At 49.4% G+C, this 15,238-nt stretch overlaps 1 protein-coding gene across 2 annotated transcripts in view; it reads left to right on the forward strand.

Annotated features, from left to right (window-relative positions):
• MCC (MCC regulator of Wnt signaling pathway) overlaps positions 1-15,238 on the forward strand; it is a 377,449-nt gene that overhangs the window by 337,008 nt on the left and 25,203 nt on the right. For both annotated transcript variants that reach the window (XM_074995215.1, XM_074995216.1), the window contains 2 exons: positions 9,414-9,620; positions 11,180-11,277. In XM_074995215.1, coding sequence (XP_074851316.1) covers positions 9,414-9,620; positions 11,180-11,277 — 305 coding nt within the window. The remainder of the gene's footprint in view (positions 1-9,413; positions 9,621-11,179; positions 11,278-15,238) is intronic.

The following is a 15,238-nucleotide window of genomic DNA, read 5'->3' on the forward strand; positions in this document are numbered from 1 at the left end:
TTATATTTTCTTCCAGGTGACAGATAAGTACATTGAGGGGCACTCAGCCAAAGAAAGATCCTTGTAGAATCCCACTAAAAAATTTCAGCTTTTGAGGCCTCTAGCTATAACAAAAAGTAAAAATGACTCATGAAAACAAAATAAGGGATCCAAAAAAGAGAGACATAATTTGAATGTTTTTTTATTTAACAAATGCTTTTCTAACCTTTTTCTGTGCGGGTGCATTAATTATTGAAGAAAAATCTAGCTTTCATGCAATGTCAGTTGACATTATCCCCGGCGAGCCCATTCAAACACTCTTCTCCCATCATGGAATGGTGGTTAGTTTTTCACCCGCTTCAAGTTGCGAAACTTATCAAATGCCAAAAAACAAGTGCCTCAATTTGAGACCCCCTTAGAGCTTGAGGCCAAGGCCAAATGGCCTTCCTGCACCCCCATTTCTGATTGGTCCTGTCAACCTGACTCATGAAAGCCCTTCTCCCCCAGCTTCTACTTGAACCAAAGCTGAGCAGAAGAGTTTTTCAGAAGCAATGAAAAGGCAGGGGAAGATGTACCTAAACCTCTCCATAAACTGCCCTACCCTAATTTGCATAAAAGATGGCACAAAAAGGCATCTTCATTAGCATACAGAATGGAGATTCCAAAGCAAGAACCACAGTGAATACTGGAACATAAAAAAGCAGGGAACACTGCCTGATGGGAAATCTCTGCTCCAGTTATTAATGAACCTATGCCTGCATGCACTCAGATTAGTGATTATCAGTTCTAGTTATAAATCCTCTATTGGTATCCAAAACTGAAGCTGCCTAATTGCATTATGAGCTCCTGTGAAAGAACACCTCTCCTAGAGTACATCTACACAGCAGCCTTATTCCGAAATAAGCTGTTTCACAAAAATGCATTTCAAAATAGCACTTTGCTATTTCAAAATACATTGTCTGCACACACAGTGTCTATTTCGAAATAACACTTATTGAAAAATAGCTATTTCAAAATAGGTGCAATTCTTCATAGAATGAGGGTTACCAATTTCTAAATAACTACTATTTCACAATTATTTCAAAATAGCAGTTGCATCATGTAGACACAAGGATAGTTATTTTGAAATAACTAGGCCATGTAGAACCGAGAAGTCCTGTGGCACCTTATAGATCAACAGATTCTTTTGGAGCATAAACTTTTGTAGGGAAAGATGCATCTGACGAAGTGGGTCTTTGCCCACAAAAGCTTAGGCTTCAAAAAAATCTGATTGTCTATAAGGTGCCACAGGACTTGTTGTTTTTGTGGATATAGACTAGCACGGCTACCCCTCTGATCCTAATAAATGAGCATACCCCAGAGTAAAGAGTAATCCTGGTAACAATATTACTTCTTCTTTGAGTGTCCCCGTGGGTGCTCCACATTAGGTGTCGGGCTCGCCCGGCGCCGCAGATCGGATCTTCCAAGCAGTTTCTGCCGGACCGCGCATGCGCCGGTGCGCGCCGCTCCCCCGCGCGCTCCCGGCCATGTGCGCGATCCGGTCCCCGCCAGTTCCTCTTAACCGCCGTCGGCTGCAGACGGAATCCAACTAGGCTAAGGCCAAGTAGTGTATTCAACGACTTTATCTGTTTTTTCTTAAAGTTTTTTTCAGGCACTTAGGCTACTATAAGCTAGCCGGTTGTTATTTTGTAAAAAAACAAACAAAAAAAAAAAAAAAAACAACAACGAACAAGCTAGGAGAGGGACAGCTCAGCCAGTCCCAGTAACAAGCGCCGGAGGCCAGGAGCTAGGGCTATCAGCCCTCCTGCTAAGGCAGGCCATCGGACGGGGAAAACGGCACAAAGAAGGTGCTAAGTACCCACTTAAAAACTCAAAGACTCACCAACAATGTCCTCTTCAGGCTTTAAAAAAAAAAAAGAAAAAAAAAATGCTGCTTCTTGATAAGGCCCTCCAGCCAGAAGCGCCGGAGCGGCCGCAGCAGGAGGGACCCTCCGGGGCCCTTAAAAGGAAAGCTGCCTCCCTCACTCCATCAGCGCAGAAACGGAGGAAAGTATCTCCAGCCCGATCCCTGCCGGCAGCAACAGCGAGCGGGACGGGAGGAGCAAGCAGCCCCCAGCCGCAGCAACAGCTGATCGGCGGCGGCACGGAGAGCCACGTGGAAACGGCTCAGCCTCCAATACTCAGCCAGCCGCCCAGCACCGCAGGCAGGGCGGCGGCTAAGCAAACGCCGGTACCGGCGGCACCGCAGGCAGCAGCACCGACCCCCGGGGAACCGGCGGTGCAGAGCGCGCAGGCACGCAGCCTGCTGGCACTGGAGGACACCGCACATGCGGCATCGCCCTCGAGCGTGCCGAGCTCGGTGCGGACGGGGCCGGAATCCCCTGTATGCTCCCCAGCCCGATCCCTGCCGGCAGCAACAGCGAGCGGGACAGGAGGAGCGAGCAGCCCCAAGCCGCAGCAACAGCTGATCGGCGGCGGCACGGAGAGCCACGTGGAAGCAGCTCAGCCTCCGATAATCAGCCAGCCGCCCCGCACCGCAGGCAGGGCGGCGGCTAAACAAGCGCTGGTACCGGCGGCACCGCGGGCAGCGGCACCGACCCCTGGGGAACCGGCGGTGCAGAGCGCGCAGGCACGTAGCCTGCCGGCACTGGAGGACACCGCACGTGCGGCACCGCCCTTGAGCATGCCGAGCTTGGTGTGGACGCCGGAATGCCCTGTATGCCCCCCCAGCCCGATCCCTGCCGGCAGCAACAACGAGCGGGACGGGAGGAGCGAGCAGCCCCCAGCCGCAGCAACAGCTGATCGGCGGCGGCACGGAGAGCCACGTGCAAGCGGCTCACCCTTCGATAATCAGCCAGCCGCACCGCACCGCAGGCAGGGCGGCGGCTAAACAAGCGCCGGTACCACCGACCCCCGGAAAACCGGCGGTGCAGAGCGCGCAGGCACGCAGCCTGCCGGCACCGAAGGACACCGCACATGCGGCACCGACTTCGAGTGTGCCGAGCTCGGTGCGGACGGGGCCGGGATCCCCTGTATGTCAGGGGCGGAGTTACCTCCTCAAGGGAGGGGGAAGACTGCACACAAGAGGAGGCATTGCAGCCCCTCTCCGCACAGGGCTGTGTAGTTGCTTTCTCACAGCCCTCCGCTATGTTGCAGACTCCAACTAGAAGGCAGGGGTCGTCCCCCCCTTGGCCTACCCCGGAGCCCCCTTCTCCATTTCTGCAACCAGCCTCACCCTGGCTGGGACCACCTCCACCCTTCCTGGGATTTGAACCGCTGGACTATTAGGCAAAGTCGCTCTCTCCAGGGTCTCGACGGTCTCCCTCCCCCAGACGCAAAGGGTATGCACCAAGGGAGTGGTCTAGGTCACCTTCCCAAGACCAGTGCTTATACTGCCGTGGTCGCCCCTACCACGCAGGGCATAGACACCATCGGCAATCTACTAGGGAAAGATCCCTACGAACGATCTCGTACCCCCGAGGGCAATTGTGACCGGGGACAGAGACTTAAGCATCTCAGGGGGGACTGGTTATGGAACCCCAAGATTTTTCCTCGCACACCTCTAGTGAGAGGGTGTACCATCATCAGCAGGAACTGGAAGGGTCCAGAGAGACGTACCCCAGCGGTTCCTCGCTTTCCTCCCCGGATGAGGCTATGGCCCCGGGGGGCGTCCATCCTCCGGACGATCTCAAACAGTTCCAAGAGCTGTTTTACGAGGGTGGCCTTCACGCAAGGCTTCCAGACAGCAAAGGTGCAAGAGCAACACCATAAGCTCCTCAAAAATCTGAGACCTCCGGCCTCCTCCAAAATAGCAATACCGCTGATGACGCAATCTTGGAGTCTGCCACTATGATATGGCAGACTCCTGCGACTATTCCGCCTGTCCACAAAAGAGCGGAAAAAAAAAAAAAAAAAAAAAAATACTTCGTGCCCACGAAGGGCATGGAGTTCCTGTTCAGCCACCCACAACCAAATTCTTTGGTGGTGGAGTCGTCGCAACGTGGGGGAATAAACAAACATGCCAAAAAGCTAGAGCTGTTGGGCAGAAAGGTCTACTCCTCCTCCACGCTACTGTTGCCAATGGCAAATTACGCAGCGCATCTAGCGAACCATAATTTCAACAACCACATTAGGCTGACCTCCCTCATGGACTCGCTTCCAGAGGGCACGAAACCAGTGCTCAAGGCCATCATCCGACCATTTTATAACCAGTGGCAAAGGATCACCACAGACACATGGGTGCTGGAGATCATAGCCACGGGGTACGCCATCCCCTCCCAGTTGCTCCCACCGCCATGACCGCCACCCGGGGCCCCACCTCCAGGAGACCTCCCATGTAGCGAGGCTCAAGCAGGAGGTAGACCATCTCATGCTCGTAGGGGCAGTGGAAAGAGTGCCGGAGCAACTGCAAGGGAGAGGGTTCTACTCGAGGTACTTCCTCACGGGGAGGTCCATCTTAGATTTTCGAGGCCTCACCGGTACCTGCGCAAGCAACGTTTTCGGATGATCACAAACGCCTCCATCCTTACGGCACTAGACGATGGAGATTGGTTCGCAGCCCTCGACTTACAAGGTCCTACCGTTTGGGCTCTCCTCAGCCCCCAGAGTCTTCACCAAGACCTTGGCAGTGGTGTCAGCCTACCTGCACAGACAGGGGGTATTTATATTCCAGTATCTGAATGACTGCCTACTCAAAGGGGCCTCAAAGGAGGAGGTACTACGCATAATATGTGTCACAGCAGGCACGTTCTCTTCGCTCGGCCTGCTTATCAATCTGACAAAATCAAAGACAGACCCCACACAGGACATAGAGTTCGTAGGGGCACGCATAAATTCTATTACAGCGAGGGCGTATCTACCAGAGACTCGCTTTCGGGCCATCGGCTCCCTCGCGCAAGGCTTCACCTTCAGCCCTATGGTGCCGGTTCTGACGTGCTTACAGCCGCTGGGCCACATGGCAGCAGCAACGTTTCGTAGAACAGAACGGCAGGTTACACATGCGCAGCATGCAGCATTGGCTGGCGAGCGTATACAAACCGGCAGCACACACTGTTCACAGGATGGCGTCGCCCACAACGGAGGTGCGCAAATCCCTGCAATGGTGGGTAAACCCCGAGAACCTGCTAGCAAGGGTACCCTTCCACCAACCACACGTATTGGTTTTTCTTACTACAGATGCCCCCCTCATAGGGTGGGGAGCACACATGGGCGAAGAGGTGACACAAGGGCTGTGGTCCTGTATGGAGCAGTCACTGCACACAAATATACTGGAGCTCAAAGCAGTGTTCAACGCCTGCAGACACTTTCGAGACCAACTGAAAGGCAAGGTAGTCGGGATCAGTACAGACGATACCTCCACCATGTTTTATATAAATCGGCAAGGAGGAGCTCGGTCCCGTGCCTTATGTGTAGAAGCAGTCCGGTTGTGGAACTGCTGCATCGCCAACAATGTAACCTTGAAAGCCTCGTACTTACCAGGCGCTCGCAATGTGAAGGCAGACCAGCTGAGCAGGCGTTTCGCACTCACGCACGAGTGGCAGATCCGTCCCGATCTGCTGCAACCGATTTTTCCACGCATGGGGTTTTTCCCCAGATAGACCCTGTTTGCTACTCAGCACAACAAGAAGTGCCCACGATTCTGCTCCAGGGCAGGACTGGGACGGGGGTCCCTGAGGGATGCCTTTGCGATCTCATGGAGGGGCCCCCTGCTTTACGCTTTCCCTCCCACAGTGCTCATCCACAAAGTGTTGCAGAAAGCCAGGAGGGAAGGAACCTGAATGATCCCGATAGTCCCAATGTGGGATCGACAGCAATGGTTCCCCCTATTCCTGCGCATGTCGGACTGGCCACCGATGTCCCCTCCGGTGGCGCGGGATCTGCTCACGCAAGCCCAGGGGTCCATAGTGCATCCGCACCCCCAAAGCCTGCGACTACAAACGTGGTTAATCCATGGCTCAGCTCCCTAGAGAGCACATGTACGGAGGAAGTGCAGCAAGTCCTAGAAAGTAGCAGGAGGACTTCCACCAGGAAGACCTTCAAGCAGAAATGGACTCGCTTTACGGCATGGTGTTCTACCAAACAGCTAGCCCCCTTTCGGTGCCTATGGCTGTGATATTAGAGTATTTACTGGACCTCAAGAGAGGAGGACTCTCGCTATCCTCGTTTCAGGTCCACCTGGCCGCCATTTTGGTGTTCAGACACGAAGAGGAAGGGCACACGGTGTTCGCCCATCCCATGGTTACCAGGTTCTTCAAAGGGCTGGTAAGCCTATACCCCCCTCAGAAACCGCTTCCACCTCTGTGGAACTCGGACCTGGTGCTTAATGCGAAAAGGGGACCACCGTTTGAGCCTTTGGCCACGGTTTCCCTCCGCCTCCTTATGATGAAGACGACCTTTCTTCTCGCAATCACGTCAGCTCGCAGGGTGAGCGAGCTTGAGGCAGTTATGGCAACGCCGCCCTGCGCTGTTTTTCCAAGGAGGCGGTAACCATACGGCTGCATCCAGCCTTTGTTCCTAAAGTTTCTTTCTGAGTTTCATACTAACGAACCTATTGTTTACCCTTGTTTATCCAAAGCCTCATAACTCTAACAAAGAGGTGCGCCTACACCTCCTGGACGTGAGCAGGCGCTAGCTTTCTATATGGACAGGACCAAGTCCTTCTGGAGAACGGATAGGCTCCTAGTCTCTATCGCTCCCAAATCAAAAGGAGAATGTCTCTCTTCGCAGAGAATCTCTAAGCACATCGTATCTTGCATAAAAATGTGCTACAAACTCAAAAAGACTGCTTTACTGGCCATGCCCAGGGCTCATTCCACTAGGGCGGTGGCAGCATCAACAGCCTTTTTTCAAGGGCGTTGCGCTAAAAGACATTTGCAGAGTGGCAACCTGGTCATCCTGTGACACCTTCGCCAAACATTACGCCCTTCACAGGGTATTCCAAGAGGATACCCGTCTCTCGGCAGCGGTCCTCTCGGGGACAAGCTGCACATAATCCGATTACCCACCTCCTATCTTGGGTTACTGCTGGGTAGTCACCTAATGTGGAGCACCCACGGGGACACTCGAAGAAGAAAGAAAGGTTACTCACCGTAGTAACGGTGGTTCTTCGAGATGTGTCCCCGTGGGTGCTCCACTACCCGCCCATCCTCCCCGCTCCGGATCTCTGTTTAGTGTTTTGCAGGAGCATCCGAGGCGGTTGGTCAAGGAACTGGCGGGGACCGGATCGCGCGCGCGGGGGAGCGGCGCGCACCGGCGCATGCGCGGTCCGGCAGAAACTGCTTGGAAGATCCGATCTGCGGCGCCGGGCGAGCCCGACACCTAATGTGGAGCACCCACGGGGACACATCTCGAAGAACCACCGTTACTACGGTGAGTAACCTTTCTTTACCCCTTTACACATCACCTCTGAATTTGGCCCTGAGTGTTGGAGCACAAGCTATCGGAGGGGTAGCTGTGTTAGTGCGGACAACACAAAACTAGGGGGAGTGGTAGATCCGTTAGAGGGTAGAGAGAGAATTCAGAGGGACTTGGATAAATTGGAGGACTGGGCCAAAAGAAATCTGATGTGGTTCAATAAGGAGAAGTGTAGAGTCCTGCACCTGGGGCAGAAGAATCCCAAGCATTGTTACAGGCTGGGGACCGACTGGCTCGGCAGCAATACGATGGAGAGGGACCTAGGGGTTATGGTGGATGAAAGGCTGGGTATGAGTAAACAGTGTGCCCTTGTAGCCAAGAAGGCTAATGGCATACTGGGGTGCATTAAGAGGAGCATTTCGAGCAGATCTAGAGAAGTAGTTATTCCTCTTTATTCGGCACTGGTGAGGCCACATCTGGAATATTGTTTTCAGTTTTGGGCCCCCCCAGTATAAAAAGGATGTGGATTTGCTGGAGCAGGTTCAGCGAAGAGCAACAAAAATGATTAAGGGTCTGGAGCACAAGGCCTATGAGGAGAGGCTGAGGGATTTGGGCTTCTTTAGTTTACAGAAGAGAAGACTTAGAGGTGATTTAATAGCTGCCTTCAACTTCCTGAAGGGGAGCTCTAAAAAGGAGGGTGAGAAACTGTTCTCAGTGGTGTCAGATGGCAGAACAAGGAGTAGTGGTTGGAAGTTGAAGAGGGAGAGGTGTAGGGTAGATATTAGGAAAAACTACCTCACCAGGCGGGTGGTGAAGCATTGGAATGCGTTGCCTAGAGAGGTGGTGGATTCTCCATCCCCTGAGGCTTTTAAGTCCCAGCTTGACAAGGTCCTGGCTGGGATGACTTAGTGGGAGTTGATCCTGCCTGAAGCAGGGGGCTGGACTAGATGACCTCTTGAGGTCCCTTCCAGCCCTGTGATTCTGTGATTCTGTTGGTCTGGATCTGCAAAAGCAACGAGGGGTCGTGTGGCACCTTATAGAGTAACGGAAATGTATGAGCATAAGCTTTCGAGGGCAAAGACGCACTTTGTCATCTGACGAAGTGTGTCTTTGCCCATGAAAGCTTATGCTCATATGTTTCTGTTAGCCTGTAAGGTGCCACAGGACCCTTCGTTGCTTCTGCAGAGCACAAGCTAGTGTGACTATAAGGAAGTACAGTAAACCCTCCATTTAACAGACTAATGAGGGAAGGAGCGTCGGTCGTTCCTGAAAGTCCCATTAAATGTGAGGGTTTACTGCCCACCCACACCCACCAGACCCCTCTAGCCCCCGTCCCCTCCCCATCCCTCCAAAAAATAAAATCCAGACACTCACCAGAACCACTGCCACTGGAGGAGTGCACATGCATGGCTAGAGGGGCTGCCATGCAGCCTGGAAGAGCCACCACTGGAGCCATCAGGTGCTCCATTCGCCAGTGGTGGGACACGTATTCGAGTTCCGTCTACCCGCTTACACTCCCCAGCCCCATGGCAGAAGTGCATGGTGGCTCCAGCGGAGGAGGCTGTGGCTTCTCCAGGCCCCGGCAGCCGTAAATCCCTTAAGATTTTTTTTTTTGTGGGGGGAGAAGGGGTGGATTTAGGATTTTACGGCCCCCGGCGGACTTCAGGAGCATTGCTCCCGAAGTCCACTAAATCAGGGTCCGGAGAATCGAGGGTTTACTGTATATATTACATCACTTCAGACTTCTCTCCAACCAGACCTCTTATGGCCTAAGGGGATAACTTTTCAAACATTCCCTTGGTTGTTTTTACTTATAACACATAATTATATTGAATCACACTGATATATTTACGCCAGAAAATTCCCTACTGCTGCCTGTGTCTGTAAATGTTCTTTGTTCAGATAATACATTTGAATAGTAGGAGCAATTCCTCAATGAAAAATTCTTTGACAATCAAATTTAAGCCACATGTTGGCAAGCTGCACAAATGTGATTTCATTCGCTGTAAAACTCTGTCTCCCATTTGTGCACAGTTCTGTGAAGTGTTATCTTGATGGTATCTTCTCTGTGTCTCCAACAGGAGGAGATGGCAGAGCTTAAGGCACAATTGTACCTGCTAGAGAAAGAGAAGAAAGCACTGGAGCTGAAACTCAGCACTCGAGAGGCTCAAGAACAGGCCTACCTAGTACACATTGAGCACCTGAAGTCTGAAGTAGAAGAGCAAAAAGAACAGAGAATGAGATCCCTCAGCTCCACCAGCAGTGGCAGCAAAGACAAATTGGGCAAGGTCAGGAATTAATGCAAGTCTTCATAATTAGAGTAAACCTCACCAAAGGCATTTCATTACCCTGTTGTTACCGGTTTTAAATTATTCTATCTTTTTTATTATTTTTTATTCTTTTAAATGTGTGAACCATGCCTGCGTTTTTCCCCCCTCCATCCCCCAGTTGATAAGTATAATATAGAAGGTTAAGATTTTGTCATGGATATTTTTCGTAAAAGTCATGGACAGGTCCTCGGGTATAAACAAACTCCATGGGTTTGTCTACACTTGCCCCCAACTTCGAAGGGGGCATGTTAGTCAGGGTGACGGGAGATTACTAATGAAGTGCTCTGGTGAATGCACAGCACTACATTAGGCTAGTTCTCCCCCACAGCAACTTCAACGTGCTGGCCTGCGTCTAGCCACGGGCACTTCAAAGTGCCTTTCCTCAGAATTTTGAGAATGTGCCCGTGCCTAGACACAGGCCAGCACGTTGAAGTTGCTGTGGGGGAGAATTAGCCTAATGAAGCGCTGCGCATTCACCACAGCACTTCATTAGTAATCTCCCGTCGCCCTGATTAACATGCCCCCTTCGAAGCTGGGGCAAGTGTAGACAAACCCATGGAGTTTTACTAGGACTTTTACTAAAAATAACTAACAAAATAGGAGGGAGGTCCAGCACACGCTGCTGCTGCAGCTCCTGAGTCCCCCGTGCTCCTGTGGTGGCTCATAGATCCAGAGTCCCCATCACCCTGTTGTGGCTGAGAGTACCAGAGTCCTCATCACTGCCTACAGTGGCTCCCATAACTGGGGGAATGCTTCTGACTAGAGCTTCAAGGTTTCTCTTCCACCCACAGCTGAGCGCTCCAGCCCTGCCACCCTGGGGCTGAAGCGGAAAATGTCACGGAGGTTCTCTGGAAATTACAGATTCTGTGACCTCTGGAGCATAATCTTAGCATTAATTATGTGACACCTTCCATCCTGGGATCTCTAAGCACTTTGCAGACACTCATAGTTAACCCATGGTTATTGGAATAAGGGGATTTCCAAGTGTGCAGGGTCCTTTCGAAAAGGAGCCTGTGTAGACGAGCTATGCGCCATCGAAAACGGCACTTTCAAAGTGCCGTGGCTGCCATTATGCTAATGACGTGCTGCATATTCATTGCAGCACGTCATTAGCATATCCCAAAGTGTCTCATTAACATCCCCCTTTCGAAAGGAGGGTGCTAGTGTAGACATAGGCCATTTGAATTGCTGCTTCCTCATTGAGCTTTTTCGCTGCAACCTGCTGTCAAAAGTGTAATAAGACATCAGAGAATATATGCACTGTTCAGTAGAAATAGGTAAATTATTATTGTGGGATGATTTCTAAAACACAGAGGCATCCATGGAATTTAACGCATTGACTCATTTCTTGCTGCATTGATGTACGTTGATGTGTCCACGTGATCCTTGTGTTGTTTTTAGTCATTTGAGTTTGATTCAGTGTTGAAAGCAATTGTGATTTTTAAAGTGCTCAAAGTCTGCCCCCTCCCTTAAGGTGAGGAGTAACTCTGAGTAAGGTGATCTTGCTCATTTTTCAGGAAGGCACAGATGGGACCACAACACCATTAAGCCTAGCTGAGCTGAGACCATACAACGAGAGTGAACTGGCTGCAGAACTAACAAATGCACTCAGACGGTAAGCAACTTCCTCCCCTTCCTGGAGGCATGATTTATTCCACAAACCTAGGGTAAGAGTTCATTTTGGGTTCAATCTTTTGATGTGGTATGGGTTTTAGTGATCAACAGAAGTTTGCTCATGAGGAGGAGCCAGGATTAAAGTTTTCTAATAATTCCTTTTCAGCTTGGTTATTTCTGAATTGTTCTGTGGTGCTACTCTCTCTGGTTCCTAAACTTTTGAGAAATGTGAATGAATTTTGGCTTCCCAGTACCTGTTCGAGGTAGGGGAATACTTTTATTCCCATTTTACTCCTGAGGAACCTCAGGCACAGACAAGTATGTTGCCAGTGCGGCAACCTTTGGCACGCAGCCCATCAGGGTTATCAGCTGGCAGGCCGCAAGACATTTTGTTTGCATTGACCAACCGCAGGCATGGCTCCCTCCATCTCTCAGCAGCAATGAGTCTCTGTTCCTGTGAAGTCCAAGATGTAGCAGACAGCATGTCTTTGCAGTCCATGCCTCTTTCCCATAGCTCCAGTTAGCCGGGAATAGTGAACCGCAGCCACTGGGAGCTGCCGGGGACCATGCCTGCTGATGGTCAACGTAAATAAAATGCCTTATGGCTGGCCAGCATGTTACCATGATGGGCTGCCTGCTGAAGATTGCCAGCGCCTGCTGTGCACATTCCACTAGCCTCCAGCTGCAGAGATCATGTACAACTTTTTTGCCAGGGCTCGGCTGTCCAGCTCCTACTATAATTACAACTTACCTAAAATTAACACTAACCATTTCTGTTTGAAAAATATATTCATTTGCCTTTCTGGTCTCAAAGCTGCATATCGTCTTGCGGTGGCCTGTCAGACAGGTGCTGTGTTTCATTCCAGAGGCAATTTCATTTCAGTATAAGCATGTAATGTACATAGGGTTCCCTGAGGATGAAAGGCTTTATATAAATGTACGGTCATTACTACAACAGAATCAATACAGCTAATATTATTTGCCTCCTCTCAAAATTGCAGTTGCTGAATATTTAGCTTGGCTGATGCAATAAAAAAAAAATGTTGCGGTTTAAAAAAAAACCTGTAATTTGTTTGTGAGCATTTGTTCCATTGGGTAAAACCTGGCTGGCTAAGTGAGTTGAGTAATCATTATCCAAGGGCCTTTTGCTTCAGCTGAACGGAGACCAGTCCTGGCACTGAAAGCTAAGTAAGCATTTGGTGTCTTCTTTCCAGCTGTAGCTTTCAGATTTTATTGCCTTTTGCTCCTGGGTTTCAAGGCAGGATCCCTGGCCTTTACTAGCCCAGATTGAATAGAGTTACAATGTGTGGTTTGCTGACTAGAAACAGAAAAACTTCAGTTTGTCAACTGGGCTGTGTGTCACTTAACTTGACTTTCCAGTGAAGGGCTTAGCAAACACACAGCAGCAGGGTGAGTGGGAGAGGAGGAAAAAAAATAATCACGTTAAAATGTTCATAAAATGAGGAGCTTATGCTCTTTGTATAAAAGAAATTGAACTGCGTTCGCTATAAGCATGTTAAATGCGATTGTTGCTATCAGCAGGGTTTAAGCACGATTCCCATGATCAGTGAGGACAGGAATTTGTGCTGAGAACTATTCCAGCTGAGCCAAGGCCATAAGCTAACCTCCCTAGGTAGTTTTTAAGAGAGTTCTCAGACAAAAGGCTCCTGTCTCCAGAGATGAGGGAAACTATGCTAAACCCTGATGAGCAACAGCTGTGGTTTTTTTATATGTATGTAAATGTATGTATGTGTATCGCATTGTAGTTAACTTGGCTTTGCTGTCAGTGTAGATAGGGCCTTAGCGAGCTGTAGAAGATTTGTATAACTGTGAATCCACAAAAGGACCTCTTTTGTCATTAATGTAACTACAAAGATGTTTGTGTCACTATGAGCAGAATTAAGACGCTGCGGGGGTGGGGGTGCGCGGTGAGGAGGTGACTGATGCCTTGAGAGCTGGTGTGCAGATTTCTCAGTCCCGCTCCCACTTGCATGTCAGAAAGACATATTATCAGCGTCTCGTGTACTCCCTGAATCCCTATCAGTTAAATTTGTGAAGATTCCATTCGCACTGCGCATCAGAATGTAAGCCCTCATTTACAATAAAAAGATGTGCTCTGCTTTTAGGGTTGCAGAGAGAACCTTCCAAAAGTGAGCTGAAAGGGAACTGGAGCAGGGTTCTTTTCCTGCCTCTGTGAAAAGGGGAGGGAAAAGCTCTTGAAAGTTATCTCTGGAAGCTAATAGAGACATTTGTTCAGTGCTACTCCTATTGTCAGAAACATCCAGCTGTTGTGCTTAAGCGTGGTTGTTAGCCACAATGGTGAACACTGAGCAACCAGCTATCTCAGTGCCTAAGAGGGAGGAAAAAAGGTCACATGCCTCAAAAATGAAGTCACCTCCAAACCTGCCCATAAGTAAAATAGAAAGAAGAGGCATATCTCTTTCCTTTAGCCAAGAGCCTCAAAGCCCTTCAGAATGTTATAGGTCGAAACCACCTCCCTCACCTTCCTGATTGCCAAAAGCACCAACTGTCTCCTGTTGGCTGTCAAAACCATCAGCTTTCCCCTACATAATTTCTATGCAGTTACTGCAGAGCATATGGGAGCCTTCTCTATTGAAGAATGCTAATTAGATTTTAAAACAGTGTGATGATGATTAATCCTTTGGGCCCCTAGCAGAGCATAGGGCCCCCAGAGTCATATTCCATCTCTTGTGGTCCTTGGCTATCATCTTGATTTGATCCCACATTAAGCCAGCTGCTTTTACTTCATCCAGGAAACTTTGCTGCCATGTTTGTTTGGGACATCTCCTTTTCCTCTTTTCCTTTGGATTCCATTCTAACACTTGTCTCGTGATACATTCCTCGCAGTCCTTATGCAGGATATGGCCTGCCCATCGCCATTTTCTCTTCTTGATCTGGATCTCCATTGGCTTCTGGTTTGTTTCAGTCTACAAGGTTTCATTTGGCATTCTGTCATACCACTTTAGCTAGAGAATGTGTCTGAGGCTTTTATTGACAAACATTTGATTTTTCTTAATGTTGCTCTGGACAATGTGCCACATCTCTGAGCCATACAGCAGCACTGATTTCACATTGGACGTGAAAATACATAGTTTGGTTCTTGTTGAAATGGCTCTTGTACACCAGACTGGTCGTAATATGGCAAAGGCTTGTTGTGCTTTTCGTATTTTCACACTGATATCCTCTTCAGTGCCCCCATTCTTGCTGTTAACACTCCCCAAGTATACAAACTAGTCAACATCTTATATTGCTTTTTCTTCATTTCTAATTTCACTTTCCTGTCTATTATTAATGCACATCAACTTGGTCTTCTCTTGACTGATCTTGAAGCCCACTCACTCAGCCGTTTCCTATACGGCACCTGTCTTCTCTTGCATATGCTCTAGTTTGTCTGCAAGCAGAGCTAAGTCATCTGTAAACTCTAGATCTTCAAGTTTCCTAGTTTGGGTCCATTGGAGTCCCTTTCCTGAGTTGGCATATGCTGTTTTTGTGACCCAGTCTAGGACAATCAAGAAAAGTAATGGACAAAGAAGGCAGCCTTGGCATACACCTGTTGTGACCTGGAATTTTTCTGACAATCTTCCATCATTGATGACTTTGCAGGAATATTTTTCACACAGTTTCTTGATTATGGTAATCAGTTTGTCTGGCACTCTGTAGTGTTGCATGATGGTCCAGATGGACTGTCTATCCACACTGTCGAAGGCTTTCATGAAGTCTGTGAAGAGTGGTACTTGCCATTCGATGCATTGATCTACGATGATCTGAAGTGTTACCATCTGGTCTGTGCACGATTGTCTTCTCCTGAAACCTGCTTGTTCTTCTCGTAGTTTGTGGCCTATGGCATCTGTCATTCGTTCCAGGATAACACTGGTTAGTACTTTGCTTGGAATGGACAGGAAGGTCCACTTTTCACGCAATGACAGATCTCTGGATCTTGG

Source organism: Carettochelys insculpta, chromosome 5 (genome assembly GCF_033958435.1).
Source record: "Carettochelys insculpta isolate YL-2023 chromosome 5, ASM3395843v1, whole genome shotgun sequence".
NCBI classification, from domain to species: domain Eukaryota; kingdom Metazoa; phylum Chordata; order Testudines; family Carettochelyidae; genus Carettochelys; species Carettochelys insculpta.